The following is a 23,696-nucleotide window of genomic DNA, read 5'->3' as shown; positions in this document are numbered from 1 at the left end:
CCGTTAGCTCTGTGGAGAAATTGAGTGTTGGTGTTAGAAAAGGGACGGTGCTGGCAGAGCAATACTCTTCCTGGAGGGGGCTGTCTCACGATGTTACATCAGATTGTGAAGACCCACTCGTTTTTGTTTATCAAAAGATAAAAATAAAGGAACCATTTAGTATTGTCTTGATGCAAATAAGAAAAATATAAGCAATCTAATTCCCCTACATGTTTGTTTGGGACTTCAACCAGTGACATCAGTGAGTCATGGGCCAAAGCTGTGAACCTGATTGGGTGATACAATGCAGATGCAACGCCAAAATACAGATTTTTTAACTCTGGACACGCTGTGACGCACCACAATGAGCTGCTGCTAAATCACCACGTCTGAGTCAAAACCCCTGATCTCGTCTGTGCATTGACTTTACATTAAAAGTAGTCACCCCTGACATGGAAATCGCCTTTGGTGTTAACGTAGCTTCAATCTTTTAACCTTTACAGGAAAAGTTAACTTTTTATTGTGTACTTAGTCTTGAGACTACGACAGTGTTGTTTTGGGTATTATATAATGATCACATCTAAATTTGGTTGCATATATTAATTAAGTATTCCTCCAGCAAGTTTGATATTTAAGATGTTGATGCAGTCAGTTCCATTCACTTTCAGGAAAAATGCCTCTTTACTATTGCTATGTAGTTCTTTGACAGTAGGACACGTGAACCTGCAGGTTATCTGATGAACTTATTGACACAGATTTCTCATGAATGTCTTAAAGCGATCACAGAAAGCTATTTTGTAACATGGCAGTGTTTTATGGAGGCACATTCTTAGCTTAAACATAGAGCTTATTGCTATGATTCTTTGGTTGGAGAGCACAGTCGTGATAAAAAATTGCATGTCACAGTTTGAAAATAAAACCCCCAAAGACAAAAAGCTAACACAATAGAAAGATGGCTCACAGGAAAGACAAATGATAGAGTAAGACTTTGGAAAAAAAAAAAAAAAAGCACGTGTCTATATCAACTTTGGGTTGGAGCTAAAGCTGAAAATGTCTCTGGTTGTGTCATAAATCTTGCTGTTTACTGCTATACACTTTTATTTATCCTTCTCTTCCACTTTAGCTTATACAGCACTTTGGTTGTTGATCTTGAATGTGCTGCAAAATCTTACCTGCCTGTATTTCTACAATTCCTAAACAGTACATTTAATTTCATACGTGTGCAGATATCTTTTTTTATTATTATTATTTGATAGAAAAACTAAATGTACCCATTTTGCATTTGCTGACAACAGTTATGCAGAACTCTGATAAACATCTTCATGTATGAGACAGACTTGATATCAGCATCACATCAGACTGATTCATACTACAATTATCCAAGATTAAAAACCAAAACCATGATAATTTTCTAAAGCCTGCAGAGGATGTTAAAGTGAAATGGGAGGAATCTTGACTGGCATTAGGCTGAAAGCACAAAAATGAGCACCAAGAATCTGTTTTGAACAAGAGTCGACTTTATCTGTTTGTAGCTAGGGACTTTTTTAGTGTGAGAGCAGAGTTTTGAGTGAGAATCCATGAAGATAAATACTTTCGTACAGATTTCTATCCAGCATAGAAAAATACAGATTATGAACCTACACTAACATCCCTGAAAAAGGACAAATAAAAACTAATATATTATCTGTTTATGACTATTACTTTATACATTATAATTTACGTCACTGCACTCATAAGATGACAATGAAGCATTCATTCTTGCATTTGATGTTTCTAGTTTCTATAAATAAACCCTCAAACACCGCACAGGCTATCCATGAGTCATGTCTGACTGACACATCTGGCAGTCCAAAAGCGAATAAAGAAAGCTCATATTGTTTTTACTTTAGCTTCTGACGTAGGCCTCTTTTACACTCGCAGTATAGACCTTGATAAAAGGATTCACATTTCTTAGACCTTCTACAGCCAGAGCTTCTCTCTGCTCCTGCTAAACTGGATTTAACTGCACATTTATTTTGAATGCTTTTTTTGAATACCTTATTTCTAAAATAAATAGATATTACAAAAAGTATATTTTAGATTGACTAACTTGATAATTGTACGTCTCAGTCCTTTGCATCACATGACGCTTCACATACACAGTGCAACACACCATGGGATCAACTGTGTTTGCTGTGATACAAAAGAATATTTTAGTATTACAGACTATTATAGATGTGTAGACTAAAAAGTATAGTATGTTGCTTCAAAGTTTTGTTTTATAAAGTATGTATGAATCTTGATGATTTAAATAGTGCTTTTTTTAAGAGTTTGTAAGTCTTAGTCACATTCACCAGTGTGGGTGTTGACTCAAATGGGGGCTGCAGGTATTCAGGTTGTCCAGGATGATCGTAGAGAGGAGCAGACGCATCTCAAGAAGAGGACAGGTGTGTCTCTCACATTTAAATGTTCACGTGTCGCTACATGAGTTTCTAAGTCAGTTTTCAAGCTCTATGAATGAAACGCACATCCGTGTGAACGCTTGTTGATAGTTCAACCAGTTAAACTTTAACCAACCAGGGACTCGGATTTGGTAGTGACATATGTGTGGCAAAACACGCATAGTGGCAACCATTTGAAAATTGATCATGAAGGAGAAACTAAATATTTCGGTTTTAGTCCAGCCAGAAGTTTTTCATATATCAGAATGGAGCTGTGAATGAAAAAGCCTGACAAGATTTCAATTGTAGGATGCACTAGTATCGGGCAGTGACAGTCTAGTGTGAACAATAACAAATGCTAAAAGTGCATTCAATAATGCGCTACACATGTCAAATATGAAGGTAGCATAAGGCTAATCTGAATTGCATTGGTTCTACGTGCTCACAGAGCGGTCTCTGACATTAGTGCAGAACTCCTGCGTGCTCCACACACGTTTGCCCATTCCCCCCACAGACTATCAAGCCATAAGGTCAGTTGTGACCAAAGCTTTAGGTGAACACAAAATGTAGATTTCATTTGAGCAAGAGGTTTTAGGCAAACTCTCCAGAGTTAGTACCTGCTTCAAATTAACTGTCATGGACCAGAGCAGCAAGCTAACCACTAGGTGCACCGTATCCTTTGTGTAAAAGGCCAACAGATTATCACTTGCTTGTGAAGTTGATGACCTGAGCTTGTACCTTCTCCACCTTTCCTTAAAGTCATAGCGCTTTGTCATCCAGTGGGAAATGACACTCTTGCACAGCTCTGACAAGGAACTGCTGAGTCTGCTCACAGACAAACTATCTGTGCTGCAGGAGCATAGACCAGCCAATTTCTGCTGTTCCCTTTACTGACAAAAGCACTTTAGGGCATTGTTTTACTGTACATGCCATTCTTGATTTAGCTATACACTGGCAGACCACTTTACTATGAACACCTGTGAAAAATGATACAATACAACACTGATGCCATAAAATCTGCTATCTAAAGCTTCTGCATTTTTGGTTTTTGTTTGGGCTCATAAGAATATTGCAAAATATCGGACATAAATGTCTTTGAGATGCAATAAAACATCTGGGTTAATATGTGGGGTTGTTTTCTTTTGTATACAAATAAAAATGAGTATTAATCAGATTTTTAAAGCAGTTGTTTCCTTAAAGTTTTATTCTTTGTAGAAATATCTAGAAGAAATCGGGGAGGTTGTCATTCATGCCCTTTGCATAAGTGAACCCTGTGCATTCTTTGTTGAGTCAAACAATTTAAAGTAAGTGCATGGCTGTGTGTGTCAGCGCATCAATTCCTTGGAGATTAATGCATCGTTAGTTTGCAGCAGGAGATACCAAGCTCCATCCTTTTAAGCTTTTTTAGCAGTGGCAGGAATATCTTTAGTTAAGATAGCATGGAGGGTTGTGCCTTTTCTCTCTTGCATAATCCAATTCACATCTTAATACATGGTCCACAAATCAAACTTTGGTAATACAATGCAGTATTTTTTTTTTCCTTAATAAATCCAATCTAAATATTTATTTTATTTATTATTTGTTTTTTTTATTTGGTTATTGATAATATTGCAGACATGAGCATCTCTAACATTAGAACAAACTGCACACCTATGTTTTTGTGTTTGTTTTGCAAGTTGTTTCACTGCAATACCCAGCAGTTACACTGAGTATTTCAGGTGTTCGTGAAATTGGGCATTCATGAGTTAAAGTTTGTCAATCAACAGATAGAATTTAGAGCATACATCAAACTTTACCCCACTGAGAAATAGGTTTCTTTCCTTCTGTAAACCTGTTTGGTTTGTAGAGCATCTGAGACTGAATCTGTCAAGGTAAATTAATTAAAAACAACATAAGAATATTGTTAGAAATAGTAAAGACAAATATGGGGTCCTAATTTGTTTCTGATTCACTAAAATACAATAACTTTTCCATTCAAATAATTTATTTACAATTCTTAAAATGCTTTAACACCTCTACAACAGCAGATATTTTCTTCTAAGACTCATTTTACTCCACAAATGCTTTGTTCCTCGTACAAATGCATTCAAAACCTTTCTATAATCCCTTTTTGCAGATTCTACAGTGTATATACCCTCGTTCGATGGCACATCATACTTAGAGCTTCAGCCTCTTGCATTCCTTCTCCTGCCTTCTGGTGACAGCAGTAATCACGCCTCCGCAGTCAAGGATACAACCCTCTATTTGACAGTGAAAACAAAATCTACTCAAGGCACCATCCTCTTCAGTAAGTAGCCTGTTTCTTTCTTTCTTTCTTTTTTTTTTTTTTTTTTTTTAAGGAAATATTTAATATTCTAACCATACTGGCTAAAATTCATATTCATATCCCCCCACACACACTGTATTCCTGAATTATTTTTTCAAAATCTTTGCATAACAGATGTACTTTATAAATCTCTTGTAAATGTTTTTACTTTTTTTGTTATATGTAGCATCATGGAAAATCAGTCAGCATTTGTTTGAAGGGCTTTCTTTAAATTAAAAAATATATACTTCTGTGAAAACACTAGGTACATGTGAGGAAAGCAAAATAAATCTTGGCTGTAGTCTTTTAAATTGTTTGTACCATGCTGTGATAGTTTTTCAAAGTTGCACAATCTAATCTTGTTTTTCTAAATTTGACTATGGTCTAACAGTGCACCATGCAACAATCATTTTTAGGTTTTTAGCTTTTTTTGAATAAAATATATTTTACATAATCATTTTCCGAAGGTCTTAAAGCTTTCTTAGTTTGGTTTGGCAAAGCAAAGTTCTAGAAATTGGTTCTAAATGAACTGTTCTTATCCATTTATTGTTTTTTCAGGCCAGTAGATAGTTTTTATATTTATCTGTTATTTTCAACACTATGGTTTGCTGTCTCTTTTTTTCTAGTAACTGTGCTATTCAAACAAAACATGTTTTGTTGTGAGTTTTTAGAAATGCTGCAAAATGTTTTACAGATTCAAACTCTCACTTTAAGGACATTTCTCCCTGATTCAGCTTGTTGTCATTTAATTTTGAGATCCCAAAAATTATGAGTGTGCCTCAGTTTTAATGTCTTGTTCGTAAGTTTGGCTGTTAAAAAGATCAGAACAAGATAATGAGGATGGATTGTGTCAGAAATGGAGAACATAATAATCTGTTAAGGAACTCCTGATAGCCTTGTCTTTTGTGGACAACTGGGAGGCTTCTGTGATGTTCCGTGATTGAGCTACAAGCTTGAAGCAAACAAAAGAATCCTCCAGAGATGATCAGTCACATGCAGCGGTAAGATTGGCCTCACCTTTTATATCAACTGTGAGCTCTCCATTGTGTGTGTGCCTCTTGCCAGCTCTTTTGTTCCCACATCTACACACAGATACACACATTCTCTTTTGCTGCAGAAGATTGGGATACGTAGGCCTGACTGTCCCTGAGTAGAGCCTTCTAACAATAGAGTATTGTCTTGGATGGATAGAAACTCCTGGATATGTGATGTGTTTTTTTGAGGGGAGAAGAATAACACTGCTTCTTTAATTTAAGTTTTACTTTACTTAACATCTGTTAAAAATACATTTCCAGATATTAATTACCAGTCAGTTTAAGGGTAAAGTCATTGCATGCATGCCTTGAGCAATGACTCCAAAAACATTCAAGCGTGCATCTCACTGAACCACTGCTCCCCGCTCTAAAAACTTCTCACATTCTCTAAGGCGTCTCCTGTGTTACAGCGGTTAGGTCCAACTAAGGTGCAACAGAAATGCATTGTGTGGCGATCAAGGGTGATTTATTCCACACTATCCAGAGACATGCTTCACAGCATTCATCTTACCCGATTGGCCTAGATCAACTTTGTATCACATTGACCATAAACTCTCTCATGTGCTTTTAAAGACCTAATAAATATTCTTTGTCTGCTTTGACCAAAATATTTGTTACCAAGAATGTTTGATTATATTTTTCATAAATTCAAAATATTTACTTTTAAAAAGTTTTGCCAAAGTATATTGCAAAGTCTTACAAGGTCAATTTGTAAAGAAAAAAAAGCTCAACACAAAACTTGACTTAATGCAAAAAAAAAAAAAAATATGTAAAGAGCTGAAAAAAGTTTTATTCTCAAGTATTCTTACAAAAATCCCATTTTAAACTCTAAGTAATGAATGAGGGAAACTCGATGCTGTGGAGTGGTCCCTTGTTTATTACGGGAGTTACGATCTAAAAATAATCTGCGATAAATGAACTCCCCTGAGTCAACCCATTTTCACTTCCAGCTCGTCATATATGGACGTATGGATCGGGCCTCCTCCGCGTCACTTTTTGGCGTTTTGGGTGTCCCTAAAGCGTTGTTTTGGACGTGCTGGTTGTTCCTATTAAATTAGGGGTCCTTAACCTCCGAGTTGCAAACTGATACCGGTCCGAGGACCCCTTGGTACTGGGCCACCGATACGAAAAAGATGTATATGCCAATCAGAGGTCCCCAACCCTTGGGATGCAGACTGGTACCGGGTTAGGGTACAAGATTAGGGTACCGGTCCAGTTCCATAACCCGGTACCTGTTTCACTTCTATTACCTCGTCTGGTACCGTATCCTGATGGTTGGGGAACCAAAAGCCGGCACACCAAAAAACAAACAGCCAGAACGTGAAAAAACTACGAGTTGAGAATGTGTAGCCAATGCAGTCATGGAGGAGATTGACAACAATCTGCAACCAATCAGGAAACATAACACATATCACAGATGGCCTTTGTAAATCTCATGGAAATGGTTGTAATAAAAAAAAAGTTGCCACTAAAAAAATATATGAAGCAGCAAGATTGCAAAAGGTAAATTACTATAAAATGAGGGACCTCTGTATATATAAAAAACTTAGAGCTGTCATGTGATTCATTTTTTTGTGTGTTTGATTGTGATCTGTAATTAATTAATCTACTGAAATTAATCTATTTTAATCAGACCTAAAACTGTTGTTACAAGCCTTATTTTTACGTATTTTTATTTAAATTTGTGACAATGTGGCACAGTAAAAAAATCAAATTACAATCAACATGGCTATGATGTTTTATAATAGACTTCCAACCTTTTACTTTTACACCACCAAGGGGTATTTCTTCAATCTGAAACAATAATAATAAAAAACGGACAAAACATCAGGTCCACAGTTATCTAATTTAACAAAAAAGTGTCTTGACTTTTCCGAGCAATCCTAAAAATACTTACCACAAACTTCTTATGAATTCTATAATATATATGTTTGCATACCTTTTTCCACTGTTCACTCTCATATTTGATCACCTATCGCGTACCCTATTCATAAATTATAAACACCTTGTCAGGCTTTATCCCTTACATAAAAGATATAAGCTGTGGTGTTGTTTAGCGCTGTTTCTGTTAAGAGCTAAAAGGTGGAAATTAATGACATTACAGTAGCAACGAGCACGCGGCACACGAACACGCATTTTCGGAGTTCAAATAAAACATTCTTGCAAGTAAATAGTTTGACCCTTGTTTTTTTTTTTTATATATTTGAGATTATTTCATATTTTAAATTACTATAATAAAATAATACCACGCTAATTTGTCTCTTAATTAATCACAATTTACGCAATAGTTTGACACCCCTATAATTTCTCTGTTTTTCTAATTAAAAATACACTTACTGAAAAACATGATTTGTTCTCCCTACATCTGTCATGTTTACTTGTGCTCATGTGAAGAAACACCTGGAAGCATGTAAGTCCTTAGATGTTAGTAGTAAGTTTGGTTCACTGGTGAAATTGTTCTACCTCCACTCCATCATAAATTCGTAGCCTTCAGTAATCACGCTGTGTGGGTCTTAAGCTACAGCATATCTTAAGCCTCAACAGATATACACAGTAGATAATTTGAACAATTGATCGCTTTATCAGGTTATCTTAATTCCAAACCTGCTTTCCAACAAGTCAAGGACATACCTTTCAATTAAAAAGCTGTCAAAATTGGCCGTGTGCTCCCCTAAATTTGAGATATTCTACATCATTCGGGGATGCAGAATGTCTAAGCTTTGTCATAAAAAGAGATGAATGTTCAGGAAGCATATAACCAGCACCATGCCTTTTATCTAGTAATTCTTCCTGGCTTAAAGCTCACCAACTGTTTTCTTTTTTTTTTTCCTTTTTTCACATCAGAGGATTGGAACTGAAAAAGAAAACTCCTGAGATCAAACAGACAAAGTTAATCTGAAGAAAACCTAAAGACGCGCATTGAGATGCGGAGAATCTCTTGGAAAGACCTGCAACTTATTCTCCGCTCCCCCTTTCACACCTCTCCCTGAAGGAAACCCATGTCTTTCCCTCCTGACTTCAATTGTCAGCTTGAGAGGAGGAATGCGAGGAGGGCTGAGACAGAAGCAGATAAAGAGAAGGAGGGAGCTGGGGGGAGAGCAAGTGACAGGCTCCGACAAAAGGACGAACGCTCCGTTAGGTTCGACTCGCTGTAACAGGGCCATAGGGAGAGCATGAAGCATTATTCCTATGGAAGAAAAACAGCTAAATAAAAGATAGGGCAACATTGGCATCGGTGATATTTTTTAAACCATTGAATTATAGTTCTGTCTAGAAGCAAATGCTGTGAGAGAACAGAATAGATTGTTGTTGGAAGTGAAATTGGTGTGACTGTTGTCTTTGCAGCTGTGTTTATTAGATCTTAACAGTCTCGGCTTGAATTTTATTTTGAAAATAATTTGAATGATTATGCCCATTTATCTATTTTTATGCTTATTTTATTCTGTTTGGGTCTCTGGAGGCGAAACCTCCATGTCATTTGCAATGCTTTTTTACTTTTTCCGTTGTCATTTTTGTTTAGAATCAGCTTCTAAGGGTGAATATTTTTCTAGACCATAGCATTTTTCCCTCGCTTTTTGGAATATTAAAAGGAGGAAAACAAAGATATGTTAAATTTTTCATTGTATGATTCATTTTACTTTAAATCCCAAACATTATTATGAGGAAAAAAGGAGCTATATATATGTATATATTATATACACACACACATAGTATTCCCCCTTTTTCGCTGAGGTTAGGGACAGAGGACATTCGTGGAAACCCTTAATCCGCGAATATGGAGACCTCGACCCCCGTCTCACCCCCCACCAACGTAGCTGAAGAATTTCCTCCTTCATTAAGTAATCAACATCTGTTCCGGATGATATTTATCCCCCGCGATTATCTTCTTCAGCATATCAAAACTTCTGAGTCAGCTGATGCCATTTCTCCATGCAGAGAGGATGGGGCCATGCCGAGGTGTATCCGGAGCGGAGATACACAGTGGAATTACACCTCAGCACCTCCTTCAAACACAAAGGTTTCATACAAGCGTCTTGAGTTGTTGATGTTTTTGAGATGAACCAAAAGAGTCATGTGACTTAAAAAAAATCTGCAAATACATGAAACTGTGAATAAAGAAACGTGCATATGCAGGGGAACTGTGTGTGTGTATATATATATATATATATATTTAAGAGGGGTTTGTACAAATATGACAAATATGCCCCCATTTTGCAGAATGGGTCTACAAAAAAACTCTAGTTTTAACAATAAAATCTGCCCAACATAAGAGGTTCTCAGTTTTTATTTGTCATCTCAGCTCAGCTGTAGGACAGAACAAAAAAATGTGTTCTGGTACAGAATCTAAAAGGTTATTGTGAGGCTCTTCAGTAGTTCCAATCAAAGCAAATTAAATATTTGCCTTCCAAAAGTTACTAAATTATTTTTGCTTAGAAATTTTACTGTTAAATTTATGAACACTAACCTGTAAATGTGTAGACAATTTAACAGGATTTGAGTGTAAAAAATGCTTTATTTTAAAGATAAAAAGTAGGATTTCATGTTTCATTCCTTAACTAAGAGGAAAGTCGAGGGCATACAGTCCACTGGAGGGATGATGACATATTTTATTTTTTATGTTTCAAAACAAGGCTGAATTTCAAATGTGCTGGAGGATGCTAGTAAGCTGGATGTGTGTAGGAAGATGCAGGAACGTGGTCTGAGGAAAGCGTACTGAAGCATGTTTTTTCAGTATTTCTAAGTTTTTTCTTTTTTTTTTTTTAATCTGGTTTGAAGATTTTATGCTATTTTCAACAATATTCTTCAGAGCAACTTGCAGAGACCAGACTCTATCTTGAACACAGCATGTGTCTGAGTGCGTAGAAATATGAAAGTTTTAACTTTATTTCATAACTATTCCTTTTTTTTCTTTAAGCAAGAACACTAAAACTTTATTTTAAAAAGGATATAGAAGTTAAAAAAAAATTTTGCACAAATCAGCAACTTGTTTGCTTTTAGGTGGATATTAAACAAACATGGATTCTTGGTTATGCATTCCCTTTTTATGTACAGAAGTTTTGTAACACAAAACATGATTTTTTTTTATTTTTATTTCTAAGGACAAAAAATTCTCATGTGATCCAATATAAAACCATGGGTGTTAAAAAATATTATTTTCAGAGATGATTATATATGAATAATTATTTTTCCTTGTCATCTTAGAAAATGTAAATAGATTAGATCTCCTTGTGACACAAACATTTTCTTATTCTTCCTTTTGTCCCAAATTTCTATATCAGTAATGAGACATGTTTTTTTCTTGAATACCATCACTCTACTTTAAAAGAGGTAAAATTGTTGCCTATAAAAGACAGATGGCTAGTGAAGTTAAACTATTAAAATATTTGGGAAAAAATCATCTTCAGGGTCAAATAATCAAATTAAATCAATAGTAAAATAATTGTGAAGTTTGTAAAAATGTAACTCAGTTCGGTTTGTGAAGGTTAAAACATGTTTTTAACCGCAGAAATGTACTCAAGGATCATTTTGTTGTCAATCTTTGTGAGCCTGTGTTAACCCTTAAGAGGATATCTCTGCATGTTTCTTCACACGGACGATTTTCCAGCAGGATTTGATAATGCAGCATCAACTATACAACATAAAAGTCGACACTAACTGCGATCGATTTCAGTGACTGTTTTTAGAAGTGTCAGAGTTTCACCTTTCTTTGCCTGAAGCTCTTTGTTTTTAGGCTTTTTTATCAGATGTCAATTTTTCTAAAGTTCCTTTGTCCGACAGTTTTTGAGGATAACCGTTGGATTCATACCTGACATCTGACTTTGCAACGCTATTTGATGATGTAATATTTTTCGAAGGATGGTCAGTCCAACAAAAGTGTTCTTATATCTGTTCCCTGGACCTAGATGGAGATTTTCCTGACATGTGCTGACTCTTTGTTTGAAGAGTGTGCAATATGTGAACATTTGCTAAATGTTTCTTACATATCATTCTTCCCTTGCTTTAATAGTGGTGCTTGCACTTGTGAGCATTCAAGACCTCAGCAGTCTGTGAGGGAAGATAAATGCCACAGAAATGCGTAGGTCTCCCACTGCAGAGTCTCACTACCAGGAGGCTAAAAAACTGGGAGTAGTAAAATGTACTGCAGGGCAGTGATAAACTGTAATCTGGTAAAAAAAAAAATGACAAAACTAGAAATGCAATCCTGTCTCACAGCTAACACAAAAGAACTGGTGTTTGGTCTAAAATATAGTTTAGGACATATATATTTCTGTTCTGCAGTCAATGCCATGTTTTGCGGAACAGTCAGACTCAAGGCAAAGCTTTTTATAGAAAAACACTTTTTTTCTCGAGTTTCATTTGTGCGGCTTAAAGCACAAGATAGAAATAAAATGCAAAGATCTGCCAACATGTCATGTTCAAATGTCATGAATCATGTCAGGAGTATTATAGAAATTCCTTTAAGCGCCAGCATTTTTCATAGTTTCCAGGCCATAAATTAAGCAAAAACAGTTTTGGTCTTATATATTATATGTATAATATATATATATATATATATATATATATATATATAATATTAAAAGAGAGACAGAGATTTGAAATATAAGGAAAGAGAGAAAGAAATAGTAGAGTGGACCACTCATCTTTAGCATCCTAGTTTTTGTCCTATATTAGTAACCACTTTAGTTTTAATTTTGAAAGGATACAGCAATTTGCACATTTTAGAACCAATTGTTCACCTTTTTTTTGTTTTATTCCCAGCATAACAGGTAAAACATGTTCCATTTCAAATTTCTAAACGTTTGCTCACGTAGAAATATATATAAATCTTAATATGTCATGAAATATGTGAAAACAAGCTAACTATTTTTAACTTCTATATTATATTGTATTTTTTTTTCCAAATTGTTGTAAACGGTTCCCACTCAAATTTATAGTTCCAAAGATTTTTTTCAAGAACCAAGCATGAAAATGTGGGATCATCCAGAAAAAAACATACTGGAATCCTTGTTACTGTGCTAGAAAACTGTCAAAATTGATGTCTTCCAAATGATGCTCTTTTCTTTCTGCCAGTACATTCAGTTTCATCAGAACATTTGATTTTTGACACGTAGCCATAAATAAAACACGAGTAACCACTAATCTGAGCCTGCTCAATATTGCAAAATGTTCTATTAAACCCATGTTTGAAATACGTAACATGGGATATTTTTTTTAATATTAAAAATCAGTTATACAAAATGTATTAAAACCTTTCTTCAAAAGTCTGTATTGAGGAGAGAGAAAAGGGAAATCTTGCAGGAATTAAAAATATTTACCAAAATATTATTTTTTGGGGAATTGCTTTGTGTGACAAATCTATAATCTATAATATTTAACTGTATATTTGTACTAATTTGAGAAGCATTATGTTAAATTTTAAATTTTATTTGAGTTATTTTCATAGAGAAGGCGTCAGAGCTATAGTTTGCTTTTTTAATTTTAAATGCAATTTTGATAACATGTAAAAAGGGTTTCTGCACTGAATTACTACACACAATTTAACAATGATTCTCAAAATGGTTCCTAAGAGCTAAGATGAGCACTGTGGATATTAAATTGATGCACGCAGAGATGTCTTTAAAGCTTTTGACATTTTACAATTGTTCAGGTCTGGTTCAGTGAATTGATGGGAGTTACTTTTGGGCTAGAGAAACCTTGCTCTGTTGGTATCTGTGTTAATATTGTTGAGGTCACAGTAATGTGAGCAAGCTTTCTGGAGAAGCACACCTATTGGCTGTGAAATGACATTTGCTAGCCAACACGAGGTCTCTCTGAGGTTTTCATGTGTTGGGTATTGATCAGCCCAAGTCTGACCCTGCAGTCAACCCTCGCTGAGTCTTTCTGGCGGTCCACGGTGCAAAAAGTAAAGCTGCAGTGCTTACTAATTTCTCCTTTTTTTAACTACTATGCACGTCAATAAATTATGGAATTGGCAGAAAATATTGAAAAGTCATTTTTTATGCTTCTAAGCACAAATCCATGTTCATGTCCTTTTTTCCCAAAACCCTTGAGTAAACTTTTTCCAACCTTAATTTAACAAAAAAATGAAAAACCTTAAACTTTTAACCTAAAAGAGGAAGTTTGATTGACAAATCAATACAATAGTTTTGGCAATGTTTCTCAGTCATTTTTCTAACCAAAGCTACAAATGGCCTCCATGAAACCCAAAGGGTCATGTGACCACGAGCTTTGATTATATTTTTGACTGTCATTGTTTTTTTTTTTCTTTTCTTTTACTATTTTAGCGCAGGAGCAAAACCTTGGAGATCAATTCCTTCATGTGTTCCTTGAAGATGGAAACCTGGTTGCTGAGCTTGGCTGTGGCGGCAGTCATGTTTTGAACGTAGCTTCAGCCCAGACCATCAACAATAACCGATGGACGCCAATCACAGTCCGGTAAGTGAAACTAGCTCATTGGTTTTCTCTTTACAACACATATGATACATATAACTTTTTAAAATTTATTTTGATGTTATTTTTGTATTTATTTTTTATTTGCATGTTAAAAATCTTCAAGTGATATGAGTCTCAAATCAAACCAAAGCAAAGCTAAAAAAAAGATGCAGATCATTGACTGTATATGAGAACTGGACCAAATAAGTGTGACGTCACCCACAGAAAATTACTCACTTCTGACTCCAACAACATTAAGCCATTTTCTCACAATATGGACTCCACGATTTGTCATTAAATAATTAGTGGTTCTATGGCAACCGGTCTCACCTTTAGGAGTGAGTCTGTTGAATCTTGAAAGCGGGCTACATGAAATCTGTCAATCAAATGTTCCAACCAATCAACGTGGAACAGCAGGCACCACATACTCTTTATTGAGGCATCTGATTGTTCAGTTTATGGCTTGAATAACTTGCACTATGGAAAAAAAATATCATGAAAAAATAGGTTTAGTAGGAACGTGTTAAAAATGTATTACATCAAGAATGGTTATTCTGACAAAAAATGTGTAATACCTGTTAATTTCTCAATATAACTCTATGGGGTTTTGGCTTCTTGGAACCATAGCGGGTAATTCCTTTTTGGAATGCAAGGGGGAGGGGTCACTCAGTCCAGTTCTCAGTCAGTGATACACAGCCACTCATAGTTGAATTGTGTGTGTTTAACTAGCTTTTTTATACTGGCATTCTAATCCAAGTGACCTAAAATATTTGTAGAAAAGTCAAACTATATCACTTTCCATCGGCCAAGTTTTAGCATTAAGTTTTAACTTCAATATCTTAAATTACTGCTTAACACTAGCAGAACGCTGACATGGGAAAGTGCCAAAATGTGGATATAAAGTGTCCAGAGTTTTAACTGTTCATGCAGCTATCTCAGAAGTTGATATAGGGAGCTCACAGTCTCTAATTAGATTTGTACCTTAGCGTTTTCTTTTTGTGTGAACTATTTTTGATGTTGCAAACCGCCATGGTTAACTGTGTGTCAAAAGATAAAAACAATAATAAATGATGTTAATTGCATTCTGAAATCATTAAAAGTTTCATTTGTTGGAGTATACTACACTTTGACGGTCAGATTGTGAAGGTCTGATTGTAAAAACATGTAGTAGTTGACTTCTTTTCTAGTATTCTAGTGTTCAATAGCTTTTTTTCAGTCAGCTTCCTTATGGAATGATATTCTATATGTGATATTTTTGCCCCATTATTTTAAATCAAGTTTTTCTTTTGCAAACCCACAATGTGTTTGTAGCTCTGATGTTTTAAACCTCAAATAATTGGATTCACCTCTCTTGAAACTATTTGGCTAGATCCTTTTTTGTGGTTAATTTACCATCTTTGGTCATAAGAAAAGTTTATCTTTGTAAGTAAACTGTATTTTAGATTTCTGCTTATATATTAAATGTTCCCTCTTTAGAACTCTGCACTCACACTTAAAATATGTTCTGCTTCACCTCAGAATTGAATCGCAGTATTGAGATTCCCTGCTGCACATTGAAATCTGCTTCAGTCAGAGCTCTTCCACTTCCTCGCACTCTTCTTCTGTGCACTCACAAAACTTCTCCTCTCCTATTATTGCTATAGGCTCTGGGTTTTCTCCAGATGAGCCTGTCAAAATCTCTCCAGTCAATATTATGCCAGAAATGATGCTGACATCTTTGCACATTAACTGGTTTAAAGTTTAAGCCCAGATAATTTTTTTTAATAGAAGTTATTTAGAACAAGAGACAAACAAAGGTTTAGTGCTTTGTTAATTAGTGGAAATTATTTAAATCAGAGTTTATGAACAGAATGAATTCTAACAGACAAGCTAATTTGGTAAAAACGGAACTGGTGACAGATTGAAGTTAATCATAAAGGTTGGAACCTTCCAAAATAGAAAAACATGAATTAAAAAAAAGATATATTGGGTTTTTTCTTTAAATATTTGCTACTTCACACTCTCAACTTGCATGCACAAACAGAATAGGATTTTCTTAAACTCTTGGAGTTTCACTGCAACAAAGCAAAGCCGTCGATTCCAGCAGCTGCATTGGGTAAAACAGCAGCTGTCTGTGGGCAGTAATAGGTTCTAAAAGACCGTGGCAGCTGTCGCTGCTACCAGAAGCGCCAGTACAACCTGCCACCACCACAAAATGAGCCAGCTGCCACTCATATATTCTTTGAATCTCTCTTTCTTACGCAGTACTTCATCAAATAAAGCAGACAGTCCCACATGAAACGGATGCAATGCCAGGACATCTGACAGTGTTAGACATGTAGATCTTCAAGCTCTGACAGCAAAGACATGCTGATCTTTAACAGGACAAAATGTTGCATGGTATCCTTCAAGCGCCACATACTATCTCATCCCCAAAACAAGACACACATGCTGGAACCCAGAGCTGCACTAATGCTGATTAACCACATGGCAAGTTGTTCACCTTCTCTGCTTATTTGTGTTACAGCGTTGCAAAGCGTTCAGGAGTGTAAAATGGAGATAACATGAAAATGTAAAAAAGAATGAAAGAAACATTGGGAAATAAAGAAGAGAAAAAAAATCTGTGTAATTCGATGCACATTTCTCTCATTTATTGTGAAGCAGAATGTGTGCATAAACTCATGTAATGTGGGATTGTTTTTTCATATATTTATTGCAAAGAAAACATGGCTCAGGTTATTCATTTTGACAAATAATGTATATATATATATATATATATATATATATATATATATATATATATATATCTCCTGGGTTACATTATGAAGGTAAATATTTATCTGCAGATATCTGCTTACCATATCTTGACTTGAAAAACTCGAGTTTTTTTTTTTTTTTTAGGATGCCTTAGGCTAATAAGTAAAGCATTAAAGTCTCACTCCATCTATATTTTTATCCATAGTAAAATTGTTACCAGTGGTCTTTAACTATGATTAGGCAGTTTTAAGCTAAAATGTAAATACCTGTGTCAGTTTTTAAGACATATTTTGTGCAGAGTGGCAGTAGTTCATTAGACATTCTCCCCTGAGTTGTGGGCAGGACTGTTGGAAAAAACCCTCCACTCATATCCCATCATCCCTTTGTTTACACTCTCTCACTAGCTTACAGCCCCTCACAACCCCAACTATCATTAGTGGTGCAAAATAAACAGTGAGTAATGTCAGAGCTATCCAGGCATTTTGAGCCAGATGGTCAGACAAGGAAAATTAAGACGTTAATGAATCTATTTGGCCCACCCATTTCAGTTGCTGCTTAACAATTGGGAGATTTTTCTGGATTTTGTTTGCTCCTGATCCATCATGCTTTGAATAAAGAAGTTCTCAGAAATGCAGTTTTAATATTAAATTATTTTATATGTCTTCTATTGTGGAAAAATGCCATAAAAATATAAGAAAAACATAAAAACACAGTTTTCATAGAGTGTTTTTTTAAGAATTGTCTTGATGAGATATACCGAGCTTTGTGACATCCAATACCTTCCTGCTGCAATTCGACATTTTATTTTCTTTTTTTCACTAAGCTATAATGCAAGAGAAAATTAACCAAAAACACCTCAACTGTAAAGTGGCTGCCTGCAATGAAGGGATAATACGAAGATAATGAGTGAGTGATAAAAAGATAACCTGAGAAGCAATTACTGAAAAAAAGCAGAACAGAGCAAAAAGAGAAAAAAAAAAGTAGGAGTAACAGGAAATTCAACTCCACAAAGACGAGTGATTAAGAATTGCTGCTGACTCAACACAATAATTATGTTTACATGCACATCATGCCATCTAATATTCTGAGTTACATGTTTATTTAGGTTTAGGTCATTTTCAGTTTATTCATAATATTTCTTTTTAAAGAATCACTTTTCAAAAATTACTTTTGGCTAATATTTTATCACAATTTTTCTTTATAACAGAAAAAAAATTCCAAACAAACCTATTATTTGTCTTTTTACAAGTGAAGCCTTGGAGCTTGTTGGCTTGACACCATATAAAAGTTTACAGGGTTCAAAAATACAGACGGGAGGGAAAATTTCTGCAAGAGTTATATTCATTAGACATATCCCACTTGTCTTATCCTGGTTATGACCTTACTCTGGCTAAACTAATCAGACAAGTGCAATTTACTATTGGGAGTTGTTTTTACATAAGGCGATGTAGCTGCAGGATCCACTCATATTCAAATGTCATCCATTTAATGAAAAAAAAAAAACATAACCTGACTGCAATAAAACAACTTTACTTAGTTGAGAATGATTTTATTTATTTGCAAAAGCAAGTTATCAATGACTTAACTTTATAGTATCTCTGTAACAAGACACCTGTACCTACAAACCCCAACAGAACGTCGTTATTTGCTGAAGTACACAAATTTAACTGCTCTGCTGCCAAAGCAGACGTGCACACAAATCTGATTCAACTATCCGAGGTTTTAAAAGAAAATGGGCTACAAAAAAGCTCATGAAGTCCAGTCAACAAACATCATATTTTTTCTTCTCTCTTACAGTGACAGGTCATAGAAAGTTGCTTAACTGCGTCTTATGTAGGATGCTTATACCAGCTTCTAGTCTGCACATGTAAGCATTAGTAATACTAACAATGTAAAATAGCTGGAGGTTTTTTTTTTTACATCGCTTTCAAGGCTGTTTACTTCCTTGTATTGATCATATTAAAACTATGTTGAAGTAAAAAAGCTAAAGCCTAATCCACAAGGTAACACATTAAAACCAGCATCCATCCTTTTTTTAATGTTGCTACTGTGTTTTACTACTAAAATCTGAGCTTTTAGTTTTCTAAATTAACAGATGGAATACTTGAAAATCCTTTAGAAGAATAGAACAGATGTAAAGTATGCGCACAAACTACTATTATTTATAAGTTATTCTTCTGCTTGTAGTTGTAGTTTTTAAAGAACAATTAAATTGGCCTCTTAAATGAAAAGAAGAATGCATTTGTCCTAACAAACTGTTTAGATAAAGGCCAAAGACGCTAATTTTCTCATCACATTTGCCACTTGATTTGGAAAAACATCCTTTTGATCCTTTATTTTTGGATTATCACAGAAAAGCTTTTGACTTGTAAACATTTGTCGAGATCTGATGGCAAATGTAGATCCTCAGACACAACAATTTGTACATACTTGCTTGTGTCCTCGAGATAGCTCAGATAAACAATACTCCCCCATGAGCAACTGATCTTCAGTCTTTACATTACACACACAGTCTTACAGCTCAGCTGTGCAATAAGTGAAGCACATGAAGAATTCAAGAAGAGCTCAGCTCTGCCTCGATTCATGTACAAACATTCAGAATTTAAATTATAATGCAGGCATTAGGCCACTTGACAAAAAAAAAAAAAACACACACACCAGCTCTGTGTTTGCCATTTTTCAAAACTGACTTGTACAGCAGCAAATGTATTTCTCAAAAGAGATTATTTTTTTGTTTTTTGTTTTTAGCAAATGAAATTATAAATATATACCTACCTACTCTAAGAGAGTGGTTGTATATCCATAAATAAATCCTTTTAGCTCAACTTTATTTGTTTATTAGTGATTGCATGTAAAGAATATTTAAAAAAATACAGAAGGAATTCGTTTTTGGGAAAAAAAAAGAAATATTAATCATACCAGGACAAAAAGCAATTAAAAATACAAAAATGTACAGTAACAACAAATATAATAACATTTAAGTTATTTTAGTTAAATGTAAAAAGCCAAAAATGTCAATTATTGTCATGCAGAGAAGATCTAGCCATGTCTCATTTACAAAGCTCTCAGGAAGGAGATTTTTGCCTCAAATATTACATTACATGGCCTCATTCATCAATTCCTTCGTCACCCGGTTAATTTTGCAAAACTGTAACTCCGAAGCATGATGGTCACACCACCATGCTTCACACTGGACACAGTGTTCTTAGGGTGCAACACGGCACTCTTCCCCCATCAAACATGGCTAGTGGGCACTTATACCAAAGAGTTCCATTTTGGTTTCCTCTGAACACATGACAGTCTCTCTATTATCCTCTTGCTCATCCAGATAACCTCTGGTAAACTTTAGACAGGCCTTGATATTTAAGAAGGGGAACCTTTGGAGCACTGCAGGATTTGAATCCATGATTATCCCCTGTGTTACAATAGTCAGAGATGCACATTAGTGGTGCGTGGGTGTGCATGTGCTGCAGAAAAAAGCACACCAGATGAAAAGTTGCACATTTGCGCACTTAAGATTCTGTAGAGGAAGACATTTTTTTTTTTCAAAGCGTCAAAGATGTCAAAGAAGTAAGCTCCATTTAGCAATTATTTTGGTGTTCCTCCGCCCTCAAATGAATCCACAGAGATGTGGTGCAGAATGTGCCATGAAAATCCCACAATGTCTTTCAAAAGCAGTGCCTCTTACAAAGGTACTTAGAACTTCAGCGTTTGATAAACATCAGGGTAGAGCACAAGGAAGTTGTTGAGGAAATGAATAATGAAATCAGATGCCGCCAGGGCCACAAGACCATGAAACACCAAACAAATAGACAAACTAAATAAGAAGCAGTAATGGGCACTGAGCAATAGCAGTTTTTGGCTTTTCAAAAATGGAAACATGGACTTCCTATGAGCTCAACTGAACTTTGGGGTGTGGTTTTGGACAGATCAAAAGATACAACAAAAGTTGAAAGGGAAATCCATATACAGTATATTGTTTCTGTCCAAAATGAACATAATGACAATTTATAGAAACAGAAACGTCTGTATTTTAAAACAAAGTTAATTCTGTTGCGTGCTTAAAAAGCTGTTCTTTATTCCATTTGGTTTTCACAGCTGTATTTAACTTCCAGAGGGTTACACAGTCATATATGTTTTAGTTGAGTTGTTAAAGTACATGTTGATGTACACATTACTCTATTTTGTCCCTATTGTAAGGTGGGTCACCATTTTTAAGACTAGGTGAGTTTTTCCATTGAACTCCAGTTGGAGGCAGATTGTTAGGAATCTTTTATTTCTTCTATTTCAAAACATTGATTCAATAGTTTATCTTTTCTCACCAACCTGCTTGCTTATTGTAGATTGGTTCATTCTAGTCTTGTTCAGGTCTACAATTATGCCCCTGGTGTCCTTTTACAGCTCTTTGGTGTTTGTCATGGGCGAAAGGTTGCACTTTGGCTGTTTGAAGATGTAAACAAGTGTAGTACAAGTAATGAAAAGAGGATAGAATGAAGATACTTTAACTACACAATTTAAAATATATGTTAATTTTTGTCAAAGTGACAGTTTGAGTAACAAAAAGGGCTGCGCTTTGAGAGAGAGGTTTTGCCTTGGAATTAGTTTATGTGTTGCATCTTACTACATATATATCATACAAAACAAATGTCCAATACAGGTATTAGTGTGAGAAAAAAAAGTAATAATAATTTGCTTTTCAAGAATTCTATACAGTCATCAGTTCACACAGAGAAGTGTGCACGTTTGTAATCTTTTGTTTGTTTTGAAAATATATTATTGCTGTTTGTTCACTTTTGAAAATTTAGAAATGTTCCTTTAGGGATGTTTCATGCTTTTCTGAACCCGAGCAGCGACTTCCTTTCCAGAATTACACCTATTTTTCATATATCAAATATTCTAAGGCATCCAATATTGATTTTTTTTCTTCTGCCCTGTCACTTGAGCACAGATTTGAGAGATGGTGCTGAGAAAGATTCTGAACTTGTTTTACGATTTATGGCTGTAATTTAGTAAATATCTTCTCATCTTTGCCTCTGAGAAATTCGGCTTCTCCTAGATGCTCTGTTTATGTGCAGTCATGTCACTGGCCTTTTGCCAGTTCTGTCTAATTAGCTGCAACTCGTTCCTTCAAGTGTTTCTTTTAGCACAGATTTTTTTTTCTTTTTTTTTTTCTTTTGTTGACCATGTACCAACTCAATGAGAACAGCCTTCAAAATGAGCCAACAAAATCAATGTATCATCAAACCTTTCAGCTGTTCCAAGTCACATTTCAAATCATTCTACCTGAATAATGTGAATTTATTTCATTGCATTTCTAGACAGTACCCCGACTTTGCTGGAACCGAGGGTTTAGTTTTTGTGAGTCTGCATGGCTGGGTGCAGACATATAAGTGTGAATAACTTCAATTGGATTCTGGCAGCAATGTGCAGTCAGTGGAGTTCAGTCAGCAGTGACATGTGTCTCAATGATCAATCCCCAGTCATGTTGTCACTTTCTCATCCATCAGAAGAGGTGCTGAAAAAAAAGACCCAGCGATGGTAATATTAAGGTAGTGACAGGACAAATTACCCTGTCATCTAACAAGGGTTGGGTGGCAAATACAGGCTAATTTCTTTAATAGTTTTAGTCAATTGCAACAGAACAGACAGCAGCAAAAGGTAGCAATGTAGCAAATTATTATCAATCTGAAGGTTCATGTTTTTTATTACTTTCCATGTCATCTGGCAAAGAAAGAAAGTACTAATGTGTATTATCTGTGAAGAAAATACAGTACGCTTTGAAAAAGTATGCCCAGACCACCAGGATGTGGTGTGCTTTCCAAAGAGAAGGGGTCAAAGCAGCAATCCTTTGTTGAAGTCCATTTTGGTCTGCAGTGATATTTTAGAATAAAGAGGCTGAAAAAAGAGAGTTCTTTCTATTGAAAACAATCCTTCAACTGCATCCTGTATAAAAAGGTTCGGATCAAGAATAATGTTTTTGTTAAACACTAAAATATTTTTGTCCAAGCATTAAAAAGAACCTTTAAGGACATCAAAGAGTCAGAGAAAGTCTTCTTTGGATAAAAGTTTTCAATCGAAACCCTTTTTGTCAGTTCAGTCCACAGGCACCTGTTTACCCAACTCATCTTGCTCAATGATGCAATTTCCAAGAGAGCTCTTCAATGTGCATCCCTTTCTACTGCTTTTCTGTGGTTTTAGTTATAAAAAAAGTGAATGCAAAAAAACCTAAAATAACCAGTAATTTGAGGTTTTTAATGAAACTGTTGTTTTTTTGGGAAATTGCTGAAATAATTAGTAAAAATCACTAATTACAATTTCCTGCCTCCGCATATGCCCGCAACATACCGAGTTTATCTTTGGCACTTTCCCTTGGGTTCTAATCAGTGGAAGATTGTTAAAGTGCCACCGTCACATGCAACATTTTTGTTTTCTAATTCCAAATCATCGCAGCACAAGCAAAAGCAAGAGGCGAGAAGTGTTTCTCACTAACGCTGTTTTCTGTGCTGTAATGGCAAGCCCTCCCAAAACAAGGTTCATTTAGGAGACAACCAGCTGCCCTGCCCGCTTACTTGAAGTTTCTGTTGTGAAGCCGCACAATGCCAAGAGCCTCACTGTGTGCTGTCTAATTGTATTGCTGGAGATATAATGATAGAACACAGACTGCACAAATTAATTGAGGCTTGCCAGTCACAGCACAAATTATGCAGCAAATGCTGCAGTGCTGCGTGTGAGAAAGCCACTGCACCAGAGACAGAGGAGGCATTACAGCCACTTTAGGTGCAAATGATT

The 23,696-nt window shown here is 35.4% G+C and overlaps 1 protein-coding gene across 1 annotated transcript in view; it reads left to right on the top strand.

Moving 5' to 3' along the window:
- Positions 1-23,696, top strand: part of eys (eyes shut homolog) — a 91,501-nt gene that overhangs the window by 27,217 nt on the left and 40,588 nt on the right. Inside the window, exons 11-12 of the mRNA XM_036215525.1 lie at positions 4,516-4,686; positions 14,024-14,174. Coding sequence (XP_036071418.1) covers positions 4,516-4,686; positions 14,024-14,174 — 322 coding nt within the window. The remainder of the gene's footprint in view (positions 1-4,515; positions 4,687-14,023; positions 14,175-23,696) is intronic.

Source organism: Oryzias melastigma, linkage group LG15, assembly GCF_002922805.2.
Source record: "Oryzias melastigma strain HK-1 linkage group LG15, ASM292280v2, whole genome shotgun sequence".
NCBI lineage: Eukaryota > Metazoa > Chordata > Actinopteri > Beloniformes > Adrianichthyidae > Oryzias > Oryzias melastigma.
This window is presented reverse-complemented; position numbering and strand designations above follow the sequence as displayed.